The 20,513-nt window shown below is 38.8% G+C and overlaps 2 protein-coding genes across 6 annotated transcripts in view; one reads left to right on the top strand and one right to left on the bottom strand.

Moving 5' to 3' along the window:
* Nucleotides 1–20,513, bottom strand: part of MAGI2 (membrane associated guanylate kinase, WW and PDZ domain containing 2) — a 1,357,869-nt gene that overhangs the window by 251,965 nt on the left and 1,085,391 nt on the right. The window lies entirely within an intron of this gene.
* LOC123835642 (dnaJ homolog subfamily A member 1-like) lies at nt 324–1,640 on the top strand. The gene has a single exon (XM_045864811.2). It carries the CDS (start codon nt 381–383, stop codon nt 1,572–1,574), a length of 1,194 nt encoding a protein of 397 aa, XP_045720767.1. The 5' UTR covers nt 324–380; the 3' UTR covers nt 1,575–1,640.

Here is a 20,513-nt window from a genome sequence, read left to right as displayed (position 1 = left end):
AAATAATTGCAAACAGGGGAATCCACCACCAATAGCTCAGTGAACTTCCCACAGTCCTCCAAAATAGGCTGCGTAGAAGAAGGCTTTGAGAATTCTGAGGCAGAGAGGTGACAGGGCACTGCAACCCACAAAACTCAGGAACCATCCCGAAACATCAGCTCTGGTAAAAATTATTTCAATAGCGGTGTGATCTTGGGCAAGCAATTTCACTTTCCTCGATCTAGTTTCTGTTCAAGTAAAATGGAAAAACCAGAAAACATCATGGGTAAGGTGCAGCTTTAAGAGTACATACATCTTGGGCGGCTGCCCAAGCTGTGCCCAGCAACGCGCTCCTTCCCCCTCCCCCACACTGGCCTCGGCCCTCTCAGCGGCTGTAGAAAATGGTGAAAGAAACCACTTACTATGATGTTTTGGGGGTCAAACCCAATGCCACCCAAGAGGAATTGAAAAAGGCCTACAGGAAACTGGCCTTGAAGTACCACCCTGATAAGAATCCAAATGAAGGAGAGAAGTTTAAACAGATTTCTCAAGCTTACGAAGTACTCTCTGATGCAAAGAAAAGGGAATTATATGACAAAGGAGGAGAACAGGCAATTAAAGAAGGTGGAGCTGGTGGTGGTTTTGGCTCCCCCATGGACATCTTTGATATGTTTTTTGGAGGAGGAAGAAGGATGCAGAGAGAAAGGAGAGGTAAAAATGTTGTGCATCAGCTCTCAGTAACCTTAGAAGATTTATATAATGGTGCAACAAGAAAACTAGCTCTGCAAAAGAATGTGATTTGCGATAAATGTGAAGGCCGAGGTGGTAAGAAAGGAGCAGTTGAATGTTGTCCCAATTGCCGAGGTACTGGAATGCAAATAAGAATTCATCAGATAGGACCTGGAATGGTTCAGCAAATTCAATCTGTGTGCATGGAGTGCCAGGGCCATGGGGAATGGATCAGTCCCAACGATAGATGTAAAAGTTGCAATGGGAGGAAGATAGTTCGAGAGAAGAAGATTCTAGAAGTTCATATTGACAAAGGCATGAAGGATGGCCAGAAGACAACATTCCATGGTGAAGGAGACCAAGAACCAGGACTGGAACCAGGAGATATTATCATTGTTTTAGATCAGAAGGACCACACTGTTTTTACTCGGCGAGGAGAAGACCTTTTCATGTGTATGGACATACAGCTGGTAGAAGCACCATGCGGCTTTCAAAAGCCAATATCTACTCTTGACAACGAAACCATCGTCATCACCTCTCACCCAGGGCAAATTGTCAAGCATGGAGATATCAAGTGTGTGCTAAATGAAGGCATGCCAATTTATCGTAGACCATATGAGAAGCATCGCCTAATCATCGAATTTAAGGTAAACTTTCCTGAGAATGGCTTTCTCTCTCCTGATAAACTCTCTTTGCTGGAAAAACTCCTACCTGAGAGGAAGGAAGTAGAAGAGACTGATGAAATGGACCAGGTAGAACTGGTGGATTTTGATCCAAATCAGGAAAGACGGCGCCATTACAATGGGGAAGCCTGTGAGGCTGATGCACATCATCCCAGGGGTGGTGTTCAGTGTCAGACTTTTTAATGGGTCCAGTGAGTAACACTGCTGGCATTTTATATGCAGTAGTGAATGAGTGAAGGACTATAATCATAGCTCAAACTTGCTATTGTTTTTGATTTAATATTCAACTATAGTAGTGTTTTATTTTATTTTTTAAAGATTATTTATTTATTTATTTATTTATTTATTTATTTATTTATTTATTTATTTAACAGAGATAGAGAGAGAGCACAAGTAGGCAGAGCGGCAGACAGAGGGAGAAGGAGAAGCAGGCTCTCCGCCGAGCAGGGAGCCCGATGCGGGGCTCGATCCCAGGACCCTGGGATCATGACCCGAGCTGAAGGCAGCCGCTTAACCGGCTGAGCCACTCAGGCGCCCCTATAGTAGTGTTTTAAAAGTTAAATGAAGAATAAACTCAAATATAAAAGCTCCCCCCCCCCCCAAAAAAGAGTACCTACATCTTGCAGGAATGTGAAAGCTCTCCTACAAGACACTGGGAAACTTCTGTGGTGCCATTAAACAGGTAAGTGACAAGCTTCTGGGGGCCTAGCCCAAGGTTCCTTGATTTTCTACAAAAGTGGTCAGTGATTCTAACACCCTAACTGTGGGCAAAAGGATACCAAGATGTTGGCATAGCCCTTTATTTCTCAGAAAGAATGAAAGACTTCTTAATCACATTTTATAATTTCATTTCTGTGACCCGGTGCAGATGCCTAATTAAAAGCTTGGTTAAAAAAAAAAATATGCCTAATCAGCATGCATCCAACAATTATTCACTGGCAGATGTGAATTAGTCCAGCGATCTATTTACATTTCCTTTGTGTTTGGCATTGTGTGGTAAGATATATTTAAATACTTGCATTTTACTTTGTTGGAAAGGAGAAAGAAAAGAGAATTTAAAGGCATTGATTATTTGCTGATTTGGCAAAGATGAAACAACACTTCAGATTAAAACTAGAAGTGAAGCCGCAAAAAGAAAGCATAAAAGACTGTTTTTTGCAAAGCTCCAAAGAGCAGAGGCTTTCTAAACAGCTTGCTCACTTTAATTCAGTAACATGAAATGGTCAGTGAATCTGTCATTTCTCTAAAACAATGTAATGAATTTTAAACAAACAGAAAAAAGACAAATATGTTAGAGGGATCCTATAAAATGAAAATGGGTTCTTGCATCTAAAGAGAGCTTATGATTTCACTGGAAGAAAATAAAAACAAAACAATTAAAAAATCTACCTTAAAACCTTGGCAAAATGAAAGTTTATGAAGGCAAGATAAAAAAGTAGAGTCCTTGTCCTCTCCTGTGTGTTAGAGATACACACGAGGGCAAATGCATCACACAAACATGCTCAACCACACCCAACCCCCTCTGAAAATTCAAACTACAGAAGTACCTTGTAGGGGAAGAGTCATTTTATGTGGATAGTAAGCAACTTGCATGCTTATTTTCCAACAGTGTTAACAGTATTCCTGAACGAGCACGATTCTTTTTTTACATAAATGGCTCCTAGGGGCCAACGTGGCACGCTCATCCCCACCTTCTGAACTTACTCCAATACAGTATCATATGGCTATAAAACCTCCCCTGAAATGATGGGGGACAGCTGGCTGGGGGGAGCTAGGAACTGTGGGTGGACATGCTTTCCAACAGTTTACTCAACCCACAACTGTGGATTGGCAGCCATTCTGACTGAGCAAGAAAAATGAATAACAGGGAGACATGAAAAGGACTGGGACATCCATCTCATTTCAGACTGCTGCCTCCTGCCAAATGGTTTTAAGGGTTTGCGACCTGACCGATGGACGTACCAATACACACTTTTGAGGCAGGTCGAACCAGTGTTTTTTAGTCAAAGGAAAGTAGAATTTAGTTTTTGATACTGTGAAATTGACATTAGAAGAGGGGGAAATAACCTATTTCAAGATGCCGGATAACATTCTGCGACGTTGTTCCCTTGAATTGCTTTTGAAGAAAAAAAAATTGACTATCTGCTCCAGGGTGAGCTGGGTGCTGTCTTGAGCATCCAGACTGAAGGTGAGGGATGTCTATTTGGGGGCCGTTCGGCCATGGAAGCTCTCACCCCTAGATCTTTATCACCCCGTATGGTATTTTTGCAAAGTGTTCTGGCTGGTGCCTCCACGGCAAGCCAATCAACAATCCCTAACTGGTACTGTAACATGAGACGATGTTGATCTACTCCTTCACTCCCCTCATGAAAAACTGCAGAGCCCCTGCTGACTTGCTGAAACAGGGGCTGCCAGAGTATTTCTCGCATATGGACTTCTGAACTGGTGTAGCACTAAGTTGCCGAGCTTCATAAAATGGCTGGCAGAAAGAACAAACGTGCCATGCTCAAAATGTGCGCGTATACTGCATACACACGGGTCCAAGGCTTGAGGAGAGAGCCCTGCTAACTCATTAAGAGGGAAACAGACTTGGCAGATGTGAATCTTCACTGACAGACTTTGATCGTTCAAACTTGGATGCTTTTATTTCCAATTTCAGTTTCTGAAAGAGCAATATTTTATACCAGTATCAAGAAGTCAGTCTGCTCATTGGGCCATATACACCAAAGACTGCCAATTAAAAATCCCTCAAACACATGGCAAAGGGGAGGAAGAAATTTTGTCTTGGCTGCACTAAAAATTTGGCATCCGGAGAAAGATGGTTACTATCTCGTTGATTTATGTGGAGGGAAAGGGAAATCAATATGGTCTCTTATAATATCAGACATCTAAGACTTCCTCCATTGGGTGTGTATCTCCCCATGACCCTTTCTATGCCAGACCCTGTACACAGATTCTTTCGGGGATGAATAATGTCACTAGTCCAGGAGTTTCAGGAAAATGTGCAGCACTTTCCCTGCAGATAATGGGAGATTATTCTATTCTCAGATACAACAGACAAATGGCACAGAGAAAAACAACATAATCCCCTGCTGTTCCCAATGTTACAATTATTATACCATACTGAAATTGATTGGAATAAGTCAGCAGAGAATCATCCTCAACGATTTTATTTTATTTAGTTTTTTAAATATTTATTTATTTATTTTTGAGAAAGAGAGAGAGAAAGTGACTGTGTTCCCAAGGGCGCATGACTGGGAGTAGGGTGGGTGGGCGGGGCAGATGAAGAGAGAGAAGGAGAGAAGCAGACTCCCTGAGGAGTGCAGAGCCTGACCCTGGTCTTGCTTAATCCTGGGCTTGATCCCAAGACCCTGAGACCATGACCTAGTGGAAATCAAGAGTAGGACACTTCCTCGAGGATTTTAAACTGTCCCTCCCTCTACCACCACCACTGATCGTGTATCTATGTGAATAGATCCAGGTTTCTATGTTACTTTGCTCACTTAAAGGTTACAATACATTTTACGTTCCAGTCAAATATAGCTAATGATAAAGTCAGAAACAATGAAAATTTCTTGCTTTCTAAACTCAAATCTAGTAATAATTTCATAATTATATTAGCACTTTATTTTATTTCAAGTTCTTGCAAATCATAGTAAAATGCAAGAATCATAACCACATAGTCCCAGATTAATTAACTGAAAAGTAAAAGTCTTACATAGCCTCTTGATTTTTTTGGTCCAGATAATGCAAAAACAGTCCATTAAATCCTTTCTACTGAAAAAATACATTTTTGGAGGTCACAGAGCAATGACCAAATTCACTAATAATAAAGCTACTATTTATGTGCTAAGAATAGTAAAACTGTGCCAAAAGCTCTGCCAACCACTTTAGAGACTTAATCTCATTTAATCCTTGGGATAACCTGATGGAGAATATACTATGCCCATTTTGCAGAAGTGGTCATAGCTTAGAGATACTAAGTATCACATTTGCAAAGTAGCAGAGCTGCCTCAGTCTCTATGTCTGGGGTTACATTCAGGCCTGTGTGTTAACTATATGCATGTTTGGTTATATAAATTTATGAAATTTCAAGATTCATTTGATCTGTTTATTTGGCATTTCTTTTTTTTTTTAAAGATTTGCTTTATTTATTTGAGACAGAGAGCGCATTTGTGAGCATGTACTGGGGGGGTGGGCAAAGGGAAAGGGAGACAAGCAGGTCCCTGCCCCCCACCCCCCACCCACTGAGCGCTCACCGTGGAGGCTTGAGCCTGAGATCATGATCTGAGCCGAAATCAAGAGTCAGAGATGTTCAACCAACTGAGCCACCCAGGCGCCCCTGGCATTTCTTTTTTTTTTTTTTGCAAGAGAGAGAGAGAGAATGAGAGAGAGCACGAGAGGGAGGAGGGTCAGAGGGAAAAGCAGACTCCCTGCTGAGCAGGGAGCCCGATGTGGGACTCGATCCCGGGACTCCAGGATCATGACCTGAGCCGAAGGCAGACGCTTAACCAACTGAGCGCCCCAGGCGCCCCAGGCGCCCCTGGCATTTCTTAAGACATACTACAAGTTAATCATGTGGAGCTTGTTTACCTAATTTCACATTTTGACTGCCTGAACTGAATAGCAATTTTGGCATAATGTAAACATACATGATATTTTATGATGACATACCAGTCTAGTTTTTATGCACAACTTGTAGCCCACATGAAGAAATCACCCAAATATAGAATTACCTATATTTGAATGGGCTAGTCAGCTGCCCAAGTGTAAAGGAAGTACATCAAAACAAAATACAGACAAAATAACAAGCTACAAAAGAGGACCACTGAGGATATAACTTTGAGGTCATAAACATCTAATAAATACAGGAAAAAAAAACAAAAATAGTTTAAGGTATTTTATGAGATGTTTAAGCTTTGAAAATCTGGCTGTCATAAATCCCAAAAGACAGAATTAGTAGGAATAGGACTATGTATCCCAATTAATTGAAATCAGGGTGGATAATTTGAATGGACCCCAGGATGGGAGGGGCAACCTCATTAGCTAATATCTAGAACATAGGAAACAACATAGTTGTTGCTGCTTTTTTTTTGTACATTGTATTTTCTATTTTAGTTACACAGACATGCTAACTTTTCTACATAAACAATAATCAATGATTGTTGAAGGCATGTAATTGTAAACCATTTGCATTTTGACTTCTACTCAGGAAACTGACACAGAGAAAGCATAAAGTCACACTTGATTACATAATTACTGGCCTATGGAAGCAAGAGATCCAACGATTTAGTTAATGAATAATATAAAAATACAGTCAGGAGATCATAAATATTTATTACTACATCAAAAGTCTGCTAGTCAATCTTTCAATAATTCCTTCAGCATAAAATACTTGAGTCAGGATATTGGAAAAAATATTAATTAAAATTCAGACTTAGCTCTGAGAGGATAGGAAATAGGAACTATACCACATATTTTCTGCTATGAACTGTCTTTATCTAATTTTTGTCTTAGTTTTATTTTTCCCTATGGGTTTGATTGTAGGTTCTTAAGTTTATTTGCCTACTAAATATGCAATTATCATGTTAAATCTGACAAGGCATTTACCTGCTTTGTGAAGAAAGATTAAAGCTAAGAAGAAGAATTTTGTTTTTTTGTAAAGGCAAAGCAAATACTAAAATAAGCTCTAGTACCTATTTTACTTAATTAAATATTTTTCTTTGTTCAGCCAAAATGTTCTCACAGATTCGTTATAATTTTTTTTAAGTTAGAAAAGATGCACCTCACTATTTTTAACAATAATTTTACTAACTGTGGTTGATTGACTCAACATGTGCAAAAGATAACTGTAGTTATGAGACATCTTGTATATCCTCTATATACAAAATATTCATCTTTATTTTCAATACTCTACAAACTAGAGAAATACTTAAAATGTTAACTTTGTTATCTGTGAGAATGATCATATCATTGGCATGAGTGAAAATTCATGGTGTGCCACCACTTACCACAAATAATTTGGTAAACTCTAGTGGAGGGGGGCGCTTGCAAACACAGAGGTGAGGGGCTAGAGATACAAATTTTGGAGTCACGACCATAGAGACCTAGGTCCTAAGCTTTTACTTCCTGATTTCTTTTGTACGGATTTTGTATTCAAAATGATTTTTCAACCTCAATGCTTTCATTAAGCAGCAATTAATTAGTTCTTCTATTTTCACTAATTTAACTATTAATGAGTTTTTTTTTAAAGATTTTATTTATTTATTTGACAGAGAGATAGAGAGAGAGAACAAGTAGGCAGAGAGGCAGGCAGAGGGAGAAGCAGGCTCCCTGCCGAGCAGGGAGCCCGATGCGGGGCTCGATCCCAGGACCCTGGGATCATGACCTGAGCCGAAGGCAGCTGCTTAACCAACTGAGCCACCCAGGCGCCCCTAATGAGAGTTTTTTAATCAGCATGGATGAACCAGTATAACCCATAGTAGGTTAATGTATTTTTAATCATAATACAATAATATTGATGCTTTAGTAGGCATGCAAAAATGTTTATGGGGTCCCTACCATGTGCTCTGGGAAGGGCCCAACAGATGCAATGATGAGTCAGATATAGTCCCTAGCCTTAAAATACTATTAACTATAACTCTAGCTGGCAAGAAAACTAGCATATAGTTATCATGGATAAATGTGTGGTTCTTTTTCAGTATTTCAGTGAAATATTAAAAACAAGCAGTGCTCACCAAAGTACCAAACAAAACAAAATTAAAGAGAGAGAGAGACGTTTATCCTTTAACTTTGGGGTAATATAGAAAACAGCTATCTTTTTCTCATTTATTTCTCATTTATTTAGTGGGCATCCAGTATAGCATCAACACAGAGTAAGGGATCAAGAACATTTGCTGTAGGCAAAAATTTGTAGCCATGCAATATCTTTAAAAAGTATGAGCTATCCAAAAGTGCAGTGAGTTGGGAAACGGTGCTAGGTAGAAAGGGGTATTTCCAAGGAAGTACCACTTGAAGGAGGATGAAGATTGGGGTGGTGGTCTGCGACTGGGGCAGGGAATGCGACAGGGGAGGTGGTCTCACACTACTTTATTAGTTGACTTTTGCTCTTTTATTTTTTAATACAGCATAAACCTTGCACAAAATCACATTCTTTGGATTGATCACAGTTCTTTGGTTGTGGGATTATTTTTCCTAGTGACTCAAATTGTGGCATCACACATCTCAGTTAAACACATAAAGATATAGATCATGTCAGAATAATTTAGACTAGATACAGTCAAAAACTATTTGCCTAGGGGATGGTTACAGTTATCCCAAGAGGACAAACTGGTTTATCTGATCTGTGGGCTAACTGTGGCCCACCATGCTGGATACTGTGTGTGTATGTGCACAGATTTATAATTGAATTTTTATTCTCTCAGGGTTTTAGACACACAATCTTATTTTACTTAACCTGTTAAATGTTACACATTTATTGCACTGTGCCACTGAGACATTTATTTAATGTTGGGTTAAGCACCTGGTTGTTTTCAGGTGAAAGATGAAAAATAATTGTTCCTGAGTTTCAGCATGCAGAAAAGGTTATATTTTTCATCAATTTCCCCTATTTATGGTCTACTAACATGAATTAAGTACGCTAAACAGCCATTGGCTTTTAAAATATCCCTTTAAGTGAGGTCTTCTGGGTTACTCTGCTGAAAAAGATTTATTGCTATTAGGCCTATCACAGATGCTATGAACTATAGCAATAACCACGTTGGAATAGACATGTATTCTATAGGAGACTCTGACCCATGATTTAATCAATTATCTGAGTAAATCTCAAGCTAGATCATGATTCTATAAAAGAATTGCATTGCCATTCTCTGCCCTGTGAGCTGGAGGGTATTGCTTTTATAAAATTTAAAATATTCTTTCGGAGAAATAGAAAATTTAAAGTAATTTATTACAGACATGACATGCTAATGAGGACATTTTAAGCAGTGGTCAGGCAACTCAGCCAGCATGCACTTCATAATTTATAGGTATATTTTATTTATTCAGGTTAATAAAGGATGTGTTTGGCATATTATTAGACTGACCTTGTTTCTTGGCAAATACTGTCTTAAAGTCTCTAGAGCTAATTCCATTGCCAGCCATTCCTTTCGAGGACGGCTTGTTATTATTCTCTTGGGAACAATTAACAGACTGTCGTACAGAATAACATGTACTTTGTCCTGAAATTCTTTATTGAAAAAGGCCCCCAAAATAAAGTGTTTTCAAACTTTGACTCTTCAGACTCTTAATGTGAGAACTTTTTTTCTGTACTTAAATTTTAGAATGTTCAAATATTATGCCAACACATTGGGCTAAGGAAATAATTTTAAAAGGAAATGTAGATCATATCTTAAAGCTCAGTTTCAGCTTAACCTTCTACATTTCCACTGATGTCTACTTTGCTGGACAATGAGATCTGATGCTCAATTTGACATGAGCATCGGTCAAATCATAATAAAAGATGCATTTTTGTTTAATATTTGGGACTTACTAAGGCTGCAAATCAAACAGAGGTATTATAGATTCCCTGGCCCCCTCTTTTTAAAAGTCAACAAGGCTTAAAATCAACAGGATTTTCTAGCTAAATATTCCAATTGACCTAGCTTTATCAAATCATTTTGCATTATTTTACTTTAGGATACAATCTCATTTAGGTCACAAGATCCTGTTAAAGTGATTATTATAAAATGAATTTATTTAGTACTTAAACACAGAGCTTGATTAGGAACTGCATACAGAAAATTATATATCACAAAGTTCCTCTTTGGTATAGTCTAAGGCAAGGGTCAGCACACTTTTTTCTGGAAGAAGCCAGAGAGTAAATATTCTTGGCTTAAGAGCTGTATGATCTTTGGAGCAACTACTCAGCTCTGCCATTATAGCACAAACCCAGTCACCGACAATATGCAAATGAATGGGTTTGGCTGTTGCAATAAAACTTTATTTCTAAACCAGGCAAGTGGGCCAGATTTGCCTAGGTTGTCATCGTTTGCCAACCTTTGACTTAAGGGGAGGTCGTGGCCCAATAACGAGCACTGCTCACGGGGCTTTGGAAAAAATTTAGAGATTCCAGGTGGTATCAGAACCAAGGCAGGGGAAATTAAAGTTAGAGTGTGTCAACCACTAAATGAGTTCAAGTCTTCAGGACGTTAATTACAATATAAAGTTGATCCAGCACCATAGTACACACTTGACAGTTTACATAATACTTTTCCACATATCATCTTTTATCAGGAAGATTATTATGTCTATTTTATACAATGGACATTTTATAGAATAGATAAATTGCTTTGAGTAGTGATTGTTGCCATTAAATGGTACTAGACTCATATCCTGCGATTCTAAGTATTCCGAGTTTATTCTCTTGAAAGAACTCACAGTGAGCTTTTTTTTTTCTTTTTTTTTTACAGTGAGAATTCTTTAAGAAATGAAAGTGAATGGGAGAAATCCTGGAACATGAATGCCAGGCAAGTGGCTCATTTTTTAAAAGGAGAAAATGTTTCTGGAAATCATAAATAGGTAAGTAAGACTTGTTACTCTTTTAGAACAGATTATTAGAAAAATTGTTCATGAGTGCTTTGAAAAGAAATGGACAATTACTAGCAGCCAGCATGGGTTGACTAAAAATTAAGCATTCTTAGTTAAGAAATAACTTAGTTATTAGGACATTCCACAGACATTGAGCATTGTGAGTTGAGCAAGACATTTAACAAAAAAATCTTTGATGGAGACAAATTGGAGAAATATTGCCTGGAAAATACCTCAGGATAATTTATATATATTTTTAAAACACTTTACTGAGGTATGACTGACATGCAAAAAGTGGTACATATTTAATGTATACAAGTTGATGAGTTTGGAGAGAAGTATTCTTGAAACCTGTGAAACCATCCCCACAATCTATGCTAAATACATATCCATCATCTCGAAAAGTTTTCTCCTTATTTATTATTTTTGTTTACAGAAAATTATTTATTATTATTTCTTTTGGGATAAGAACATTTAACATAAATTCTACTCTATTAGCAAATTTTTAAGTGTACAATATGGTATTGTTAATGATAGGCTCTATGATCTATCATAGATCTTATCTTGTATAACTGAAACTTTGAATGCTTTGACTAATACCTCTCCATTTTCCCCTCTCTCCCTGGAAACCACCATTTATAGTTTTTTGAATAGCAGAAACCACATAAATTGATAAATGGATTAATGTCACCATGCCACTGGACTCTAAGTGTGACTGCATTTAATGTGTGTGTCTCTATCATCTATCTAACAATCATCAATAGATCATACTTGAATGAATAACAAGAAAGTGTGTCCATTAAATATGTAAATTATAAATCTGGGAGAAGTGAATAAAAATTAGAAAGGATCTTAGATTTGAAAATGAAGACTGAAACCAGCAGATAAAATGTAATATGTATAGATATAAAAAGTTGAGCTTAGATTTTTTAAAAAAATGAAAAGGAGTAGAAAAATGACACCCTGATGACTCCTTGAGGGACATCAAATAAAGGTCACAAGGAAGGAGATTTTGATTCAATTTAAGGAAGAACATGGAGCAGTCATGACTCTGCCGTACCGGGAGAAACCATCTCACATAGCAGGACGGTGGGAAGAGCCTCAGAGCTTTAGAGCAGTGCTAGTCAACCTTTCAGGTTCACACAGATCACCTGGGGATCTTGTTAAAAAGCAACTCCTGATCCAGTCAGTCTGGGGTGGGACTTGAGATTCTGTATTTCTCATAAGCTCCAGAATTGCCACTGTGGTGGTCCATAACTGTCCATACTTTGCGTGGCAAGGCTTTCCGGAATGGACTTAGGAGTCCTACAGACCTGGCTCCATCACCTACTGCTGAGTGTCCTGAGAACTACTTCAGTGTCTCCATCCAATCTTTGTGACCTATTTCAATGGAGATAATAAAACCTATCTCAGGACTCTTTATCCTCACAGGAGGATTAAATAAGATTAAATATGCTGGCACATAGTAAGTACTTAGTAGGTATCAACCTCCTTCCCACCTTCACTGCTTCATCATTAGATATATTTGAACTGAGGTGGGATGACCATCTTTCAAGAGTTCTGAAGAGATTTCTGCATTTTGTGGGTCTCTTACAGATAATATGAAGTTCAGCGGCTCTTCCCTATCCTTTCCTGGCTTGAACTCTAAAGAAGACAGAAATAAATTTGGTATCCACTATTAACTGCCACTTCACTCACCATCACTTCCCCACACCTCCCACCCTTGAAATTTGTCTTTGTGAGGTGGGTATTTGAGGGTTGATCATAGGGCAATGGACCTCAGGCTTAACGAGGAGCTGTTTTCTCCTCCACAAGGGAGATAGTTACCCCAAATCCCATTGACTACTTGCTCCTGCAGCATCATGTGTCAGAACCCTGGGCATTGCTACACTTTGCCCTCCCCAAGAGATCGTTCTGCTTCCAGCTTAAATTCCCAGAAGCCATTCTGAAGCCTACAAGCTCACCATTTTTCAGCTGGTGTTTAGGGCCGCTGTTGGGGTTTGATGATTCCTTCAGGTGTCCTGTGTGAGGCAAGTCCTATGCTTTTCAGCATTTCTTCTATTGATAGTAGTTAAGCACTCTCTCTTCAAATAATGACAGCTCCTTCCATTGGAGCCAATAGAGCAAGACTTTTGTCTGCATTGTGTTTGTGCTCAATTAAACTACAACCATAGCCTCAGTGGAATGCTCTGGACACGAATACATGCACACACACACACACACAATGACACAAGGACTGACTTTCTCCCCACTAAGAGTGATGCACAAGGGACCATGGGTCAGGTTCCCTTCAGCTGGCTCATGCCTATCAATTTGGGTTCATCAGTTCCTACCTGGCTTCTCTCTTTTTCTTCCCCTAGCCGCAGCTAAAATGCCCTGAGGGTTCATTTAATTTAGGCTGTAATTCACCTGGTTTCTGCAGTTTTGAGCCCGATGTTCAGCCTGGGCTCTCTTGCTGACTAAATGTACTTTTAAAGAACAAGTTTCGAGTTCTCTTTTGACATTTTAAAATTGAAAAACAGCCGATTCTATTTCAATATAATTAGAGAACTGTGTAGTTTTATCTTTAAATTGCTATCCAGTCTAGGCTGCTCTATCCCTGGGAACTTTGGACAAATACTCCTTTATTCACGTGTCCACTTCTCTCTGCTCTACCCCCTCAGTGTCTGGGCTAGGGAAAGTGTAGCTCCTCTTTTCCTGAGAAAACCTCATTTCCTGTCGGGGAAAGCTGGTCAGGCTTATTTGGCCAGAAGTCAATGATGTATTTATCAGTCTTTAGCTGATCTTCTGAAGTGGTATAGTCACTTTATGTATCTTTTCTCTAGTTAATTCAGGCATGGCTTTTCAGACAGAAGGGAATAACATAGTTTACTGAGCTCTGGAGTAGATCACTAGCTCAGGACATGAGTTCTAATTTGGCTCCAATTGGGGTTTGGTCATCAGTGGAGAAATGTGGCTGCTTGTCATCAAAATGGGTGCAGAAACCATCATTTGTAGGGCCATTAACTAAAGGACCTTGATTATATGGTAGACTGATCTTCTTACTTCCCCCCAAAACTATATGGCTTGAGTTAATGGCCAGGAATTTATCTGGGCAAAATCATGTTCTGAATTCCACTGCAGAAATAAGTACAGAAAATATACACGAAGAATAAAATGGTTTACAATTTTTAAAAGCACACTTTACGGTTTAAATTCGGATAGATATGGGCTAGGTGCTGGAGGAATAAACAAGTTCTGGCCAACTGGCTATGGACATTCAAAATGGTTTAATAGCCTGCAAGTAACTGACAACTTACAAGACAGCTTTGATGAGCCGGGGCAAAATGAACTCACCGAAACCATTCTTTCCAGTGCATGATTTTACACAGACATGTTTAGTTCAACTTGCACTCCAACAGATACCAAAACCTTGGAAATTTAGAAACTGTTGGCCATGGGGGCAGAATAGACATTTCAATCTACTCTTAGAACTCCTTTGTATTCTTAGATTTTTGGTAAACTAGTTCCATAATTTTGGTGAATTATTTCACCTCTCTGAGTCTCTATAAATGAACAGCACAATTTTGTGAGTGCCTACTATTTGCCAATCATCTTGTTGGTACTGGGGGTAAATAAAAATAGATGGTGCTTATTTTATCCCTATTATATGCCAGGCTGTATGCCAGGCATTGTGCAAAATCTTTAATATGAATGATCTGACTTGATGCTCCCAAGAACCTTATGGGTAGAATACTATTACTCTCCCTGGAGTAATACTATTGTTATGGCCTTGTTTAGGAGAGGAAATTGAAGCATGGAGAGGTGAGTAACTTGCCCACAGTCGCCATGGCCTGCACGCCCAGCCATGACATATAACTGCCGCCCAACACTCCAAGTTGAGCAGTGCTACTTACACTTTCATATGCTTGTGAATCATCAGGTTATCTTGTTAAAAGGCAGTTTCTAATCAGGACATCTGGGGTGAGGTCCAAGATTCTGCATTTCTGACAAAGATGATGCCGTGTCCCGCTTCATGGGTCATAGTTTGAGTAGCAAGGCTCCAGACCTGCAGTTCATACCCTAACTTGCACATTAGAAATATCTGGAAGGCCTTGAAAGACTTCTATGTCTGGGCCACATTTCACACCCATTAAGTTAGAATCTCTGGGGCTGGAACTCAGGCATGAATATATATTTTTAAGGATCCCTAAGTAATCCCAGTGCACCACTGCTGTAAAAATCAATTTAGGAGCTCAATATTTTTTTTTAATTTTATTTTATTATGTTATGTTAGTCACCATACATTACATCATTAGTTTTTGATGCAGTGTTCCATGATTCATTGTTTGTATATAACACCCAGGGCTCCATGCAATACGTTCCCTCCTCAATACCCACCACCAGGCTAACCCATCCCCCACCCTCCTCCCCTCTAAAACCCTCAGTTTGTTTCTCAGAGTAGGAGCTCAATATTAGTGTTAAAAATAATAAAATAATAAAATACAGTGTGCTGAATTTGTAAGCTAAGTACTATCCTGTGAACCTTTCTAGATCAGTTGTGTGTGTATGCGTGTGTGTGTGTACTGGGTTCATGGTATACTGAATATTCCTTATCGTGGGTCAAAGTAACAAATATATTTTTGAAAGCTATTCTCTATAAGAAATATTATTTCTTTTTTCTCTTCCTTTCCCTTTCTCTCTTCCTCCTTTCCTACCCCCATATTTTGTCTTATTCTTAAAAGGATTTAAGGGAGATTACAAATATACATACTTCATTAAGATATTAGTCTTGTGCACCAGAAGCTCGATGTCCAATAGGGGAGTCAGACATTTTACAATCCAAAGGGCTATGTGCTCTATAGGATATATGATGAGATTTCCTGAGAGCTACATAAGGAATATGGTGATTTGCTATCCAGCAGATTCAGGTGTCACAGAAGAGTTGACACGTGATCTGTGTCCTGAATAGAGATCTGGCAAGTTACAAGGAAGGAAAGGAATTCTAAGAATAGGCATTCCTCGTGCCTTATGCAAAGTGAAGGCATGGTCTGCATTTCACCTGCAGGATTAGGGTAAATTTGGAGATGGTGGCAGTAATGCAAATCTGTGCTGAGATGAAGTGTCGTGAGGTTCTGGAGAAGGTATTTACAAGAAAACATACGCTGGAATGGCCAAGAAAAGAAAGAAGCCAGAGCTCAAAGCTGGAGAAACAGAACCAAGAACTGGTTCTAAAGTGAAGGAGGAATAGAAGGAGGAGGAGCTAGAATAAGAACCATGGGGTCAGGAAGAAATGAAATCAGGTACTGGCAGTGAAGAGAAGTATGATATTGGTTGACATGAATGGTTTAGAATAAAAAAAATGGTAGAATTCCTGAACATCAGAGCTTGTGTGGGGTTCATACCCAAGTGGACAGGTGTCATGGAAGAGAAGCTGAGAGAGTTCATGGTAGCAAGGGAGGGAATCAGAGCCATATAAGGCTGTGATGTAAGTTGTGACTTTGTAGTGGAAGACACGGTATGCCAGACTAAGGGATTGCTCTTGTTTGTTTTATAATCCCCCATAAGCTTCAGAGGTTTACATGAGGGAAGTGGCCTGATCAGCTTTTTTTAAAAGATAAAACAATCTGGAGATGAAGTGGGGGTCTGCAGCACAGAATGCCTGCTACATTGATGGAGTTAACACGCAGTGAAGTCCTGAGGCAGCAGCTAAGGAAGGAGAGGGGGATTTTTTGTTTGTTTGTTTTTTAAACTGCAGATCCAACGTGAGGCTCGAATTCACAACCTCTAGACCAAGAGTCTCCTGCTCTACTGACTGAGCCAGCCAGGCACCCCAAGAGGAGGACTTTTGAAGAGGAACTGTCAATGCTTACTGAATGTGGAGTTAAGACAGAATGAGAAGTTTTGGGAACCAGTGTTTAGGTTCTAGCTTGGGAAACAGGGTGGATAAACATGCTATTAGCCCAGACTAAGAATTCAGGGAGCAGAGAAATTGTGGAGAGAGCAGGCTAGGTGTAAGGTGTTTATGAGATGGAGTGTCTAGCACGTGGTGGGAAATTCTGGGTCTAACGGAGAAGGAATGTATCAGGTAGATCAAGAAAGAACGAGGGGGCTGGAACAGATAACCTCTAAGATTTGAGGTCAAACCTACCATATTAGACAGGCAGCGTGGAAGGGTGTGGTTAAAAGAGCACTGAGAAGTTGTAGTTTTCAAAAATCTATATTCCCAAGGCATAAAGGGAACCCGCATAAATGAAGATGTTCTTAAAAGTCACCCGAGTGATTTTTCAACATATATACAGTTTCTAAGGACACAAAGCAGGACTGCAGTATACATTATAGCTATACAGTTTCTTCCTGTAATCATATTTTAGGCTAGAATACTAATTTTGGTTTCACAGAAATCATTTAAAAGTGTTATTTATTTTTTATAGAGAATGTTTTATGTATGTGTGTTATATGTTTTATTATATAAAAAGCTAATCGATGTTAAGTAGAGTAGATGTGACTACTACTTGACAACTTTTATAGACTCAGCATCAAAAAAGCTGAAAAAAGTAGTTACCTACTCTATTTTCACAGTTTGGGGATTTGAGAGGAGGTGTGTCTAAGACATCTTCCTGTCAGCATGTGCTCTAGACTCAATAAAACCCAAAGTACCCAGATTATCATTTAGACAAGAGAAAGGGAAGAAACTATTATCCATACCATCATCTTCCTTTCCATGAAATAAATGTGCAAGATAAATCCCAGTGGCTGAATTTTCAGTGTGAGTATATTGTCCCAAGTGCATGAAACCACTAAATAAACAGAAGAGGAGTCGTTGCCAGGGCTGTAAATCCAGCAATGCTTTGCTCATTTCATGGAATGGATCATTTCAGTGGGAATTCTTCTACCATGAGACAGGCAGATTCAACACATAAATTTAACATGACAATGTGATAATAGGCTACATGGAAAATAATGTTTAAATAATAGGATCATGTCTTGTTCCAAATTTAATCCATTATTCATATCTTCCCATTAAACATCAATGTAAACAGAATAATAATGTTAATTCAAAATTAAAGTAATTATGTACTGTTTAAGTTCTATTTGATAATACACACATCTCTCTCTCTCTTTTTTTCAATGCTTTCTCTTTTCCCTGGTTCCTTGTTTTAATTCTCTCAGCAGTGTTTTCCATTTTCTCTGTTTTACTAGTACTTTGTAAGTATTTTAATTATGTGTCATTCTTCTTACACTGTCCTTTAATTTTAATATTGTATTTCTTTTAAAAGCTAAACTATGAGTTTCCAGGGGGAGGATTCTGTGCCATTATTGCTGAATTAACCAAAAGACTAAGCATAGCACCTTGGACATAAAATTTCAGAAGAAAGAATTTGATTTTTAGTATTCCAAATAAGGGGAAACTCAAAAATAGTCATCAAGGGAAAAACAAGAACTTTGTTAGGGTGTTCTCATCCTGGTTTCATTACTTGGCATAATTTTTGTGTTGATTTCTATACAAGGGCCACTGTCTTCTCAATGCCTTGGAAGTCTGAAGGTCTTAACCCTGTTCTGTGTTTCATATTCATTTTTGTGTCAGAGTCCAACACTATAAGGGATCTATGTTTGTTGGGTGAATAAACTTAACATTTGGAAATGTTTTCTGCCTAAGAATGAAGATCTTAGGTTAAGTTTGGAAACACTTAGCAGATAGAGTGTTCCTCTTTTTAACTTCTTACTAGTGCACTGAACTCTTGCCTCAATGCCATCAATCAGCCAGCCGGCCAACCAAGCAGCTAACTAACCAGTCAACCAACCAACCAACCAACCAACCAACCAACCAACAGGTATTTATTGAGCCTCTACTATGTGCTCAGCACTATGTTAAGTACTATGAGGGGTATAAGGCATGGTTCCCCTCATTAAAGAACTTACACTATTCAGTTATGTTTGTCAAACTGAAAAGATTTAATTGTATTTAATGAAGTTTTCTGATACTCTGGTGAGACCAGTTGGATAAGTATTTTGTGTCAAATACTGCTTGATAACAAACAAGGTCTTGGATTTCTTCATGAGGTATATTCATTTTCAACTACTCTAACTCATCAGAATAGAACACATTATAATTTTTCAAAGACAGTCACCCATTTTATTTCTGTTGAATATCTTTTATTTGTCAATGACAAAATAATAACCCTCATGTTACTTTACCTTTCAGCCTATACCCTTTTCCACTCTATGGCTCTTAGTTTTTGTACAGTACTTTAATATTTATGTAAGCCTAGTTCACCATACTATTTGATAATGCAACAACTAGTTTAAGGATGGTATCCATGCTGCTGGTTTAGAGAGAGTAAGAGTATCAGAAAGATCATGTTGACAAGTCTCACTTTTTTTCTTTTCCAGCTGCTTCCACCTTTGATTGGTATGTCCCTGTCTACTTTGTAACCATAAGATTGACTAGACTTTGTGAATACACCTCTAAATATGCCTCAGTTTGTCTCCTAGGACAATGTGGGGGAAAAAAAAACCCTGAAGATTTGATATCAGAATATTCATCCATTGAAGACATGATGGCTTCCACCCAAATTAAGAAAATTTCACATGACCACTGAGGGGGCGAGGTCTTATTCACCTTCCTTAGCTTCATCTCACAGGGTTGGTCACTATCTCCCTCAAGCAAGTTCTTCACTTGGTTTCCAAGACACCACTTTCTCCTGGCTTTCTATCTCAATGATTGCTCTTTGAGTCTCTTTTTCTGTATCCGTTTTCTGGGACCTTTTCTCTTCTCTGTTATACCTACTCCATGGATTATCTCATTTGTTCTCATGGATTTCAACATCATCTATATGTCAATGACTCTCCCTCAGATATATATCTCCGGGCACAATCTCTCTTATAAACTTCAAGCTCAACTATTTAGTCAATACCAACATGTCCCATAAGTGATCTCAAATTTAATGTGCTTCTCCCTGAGTCTTCTCCAAGTCAGTAATGGTGCTATCATTCAGGACAAAAACTTCTGAGTCACCTCTGGTTTCTCCCCCTTTCTTACTCCCACTGTCCAAAAAACCATCAGCCAATCTTGTCGTGGATAACTCCAAAATATATAACTAACCTACCCACTTCTCACGATCACTATTGCCACTAGTCCCAGTCAGCATGATCTCTTGCCTGGACTACTCTAATAGCATCCTAACTGGCCTCTGCTTTTCCTTTCCCCGATAGTCTATTCTCAACATAGGAACCAGAATGATGTTTTAAAAATGCAAATCTTATCACTTTATTTTTCCATCATGTTTAGAACAAAATCCAGAAGCTTTACTGTGGCCCACAAGGCCTCCATGACCAGCCTTCGCTACACTGGCCTCCTTGCTGTTCTTCTATCAGACCAAGCATAATGCATCTTGAGGCCCTTTGAACTTCCTGTTCTTTCTGCCTGGTATGCCTTGCCCCATATCATGTAGGTCTCTGTTCAAATGCCCTGCCCTCAGAGAGGCCTTCCTTCAACATTTTATTCCCTTATTCTGCTTTATTTTTCGTCACAGCATCTCTGGCATACTACGAAGTCTCTCTTTACCACTAAAA

Source organism: Mirounga angustirostris, unplaced genomic scaffold, assembly GCF_029215605.1.
Source record: "Mirounga angustirostris isolate CCGP_5_RB_7025 unplaced genomic scaffold, mMirAng1.0.hap1 SCAF_12, whole genome shotgun sequence".
NCBI lineage: Eukaryota > Metazoa > Chordata > Mammalia > Carnivora > Phocidae > Mirounga > Mirounga angustirostris.
The sequence above is the reverse complement of the archived record's forward strand: the minus strand, read 5'-3'. Positions and strand labels throughout refer to the sequence as shown.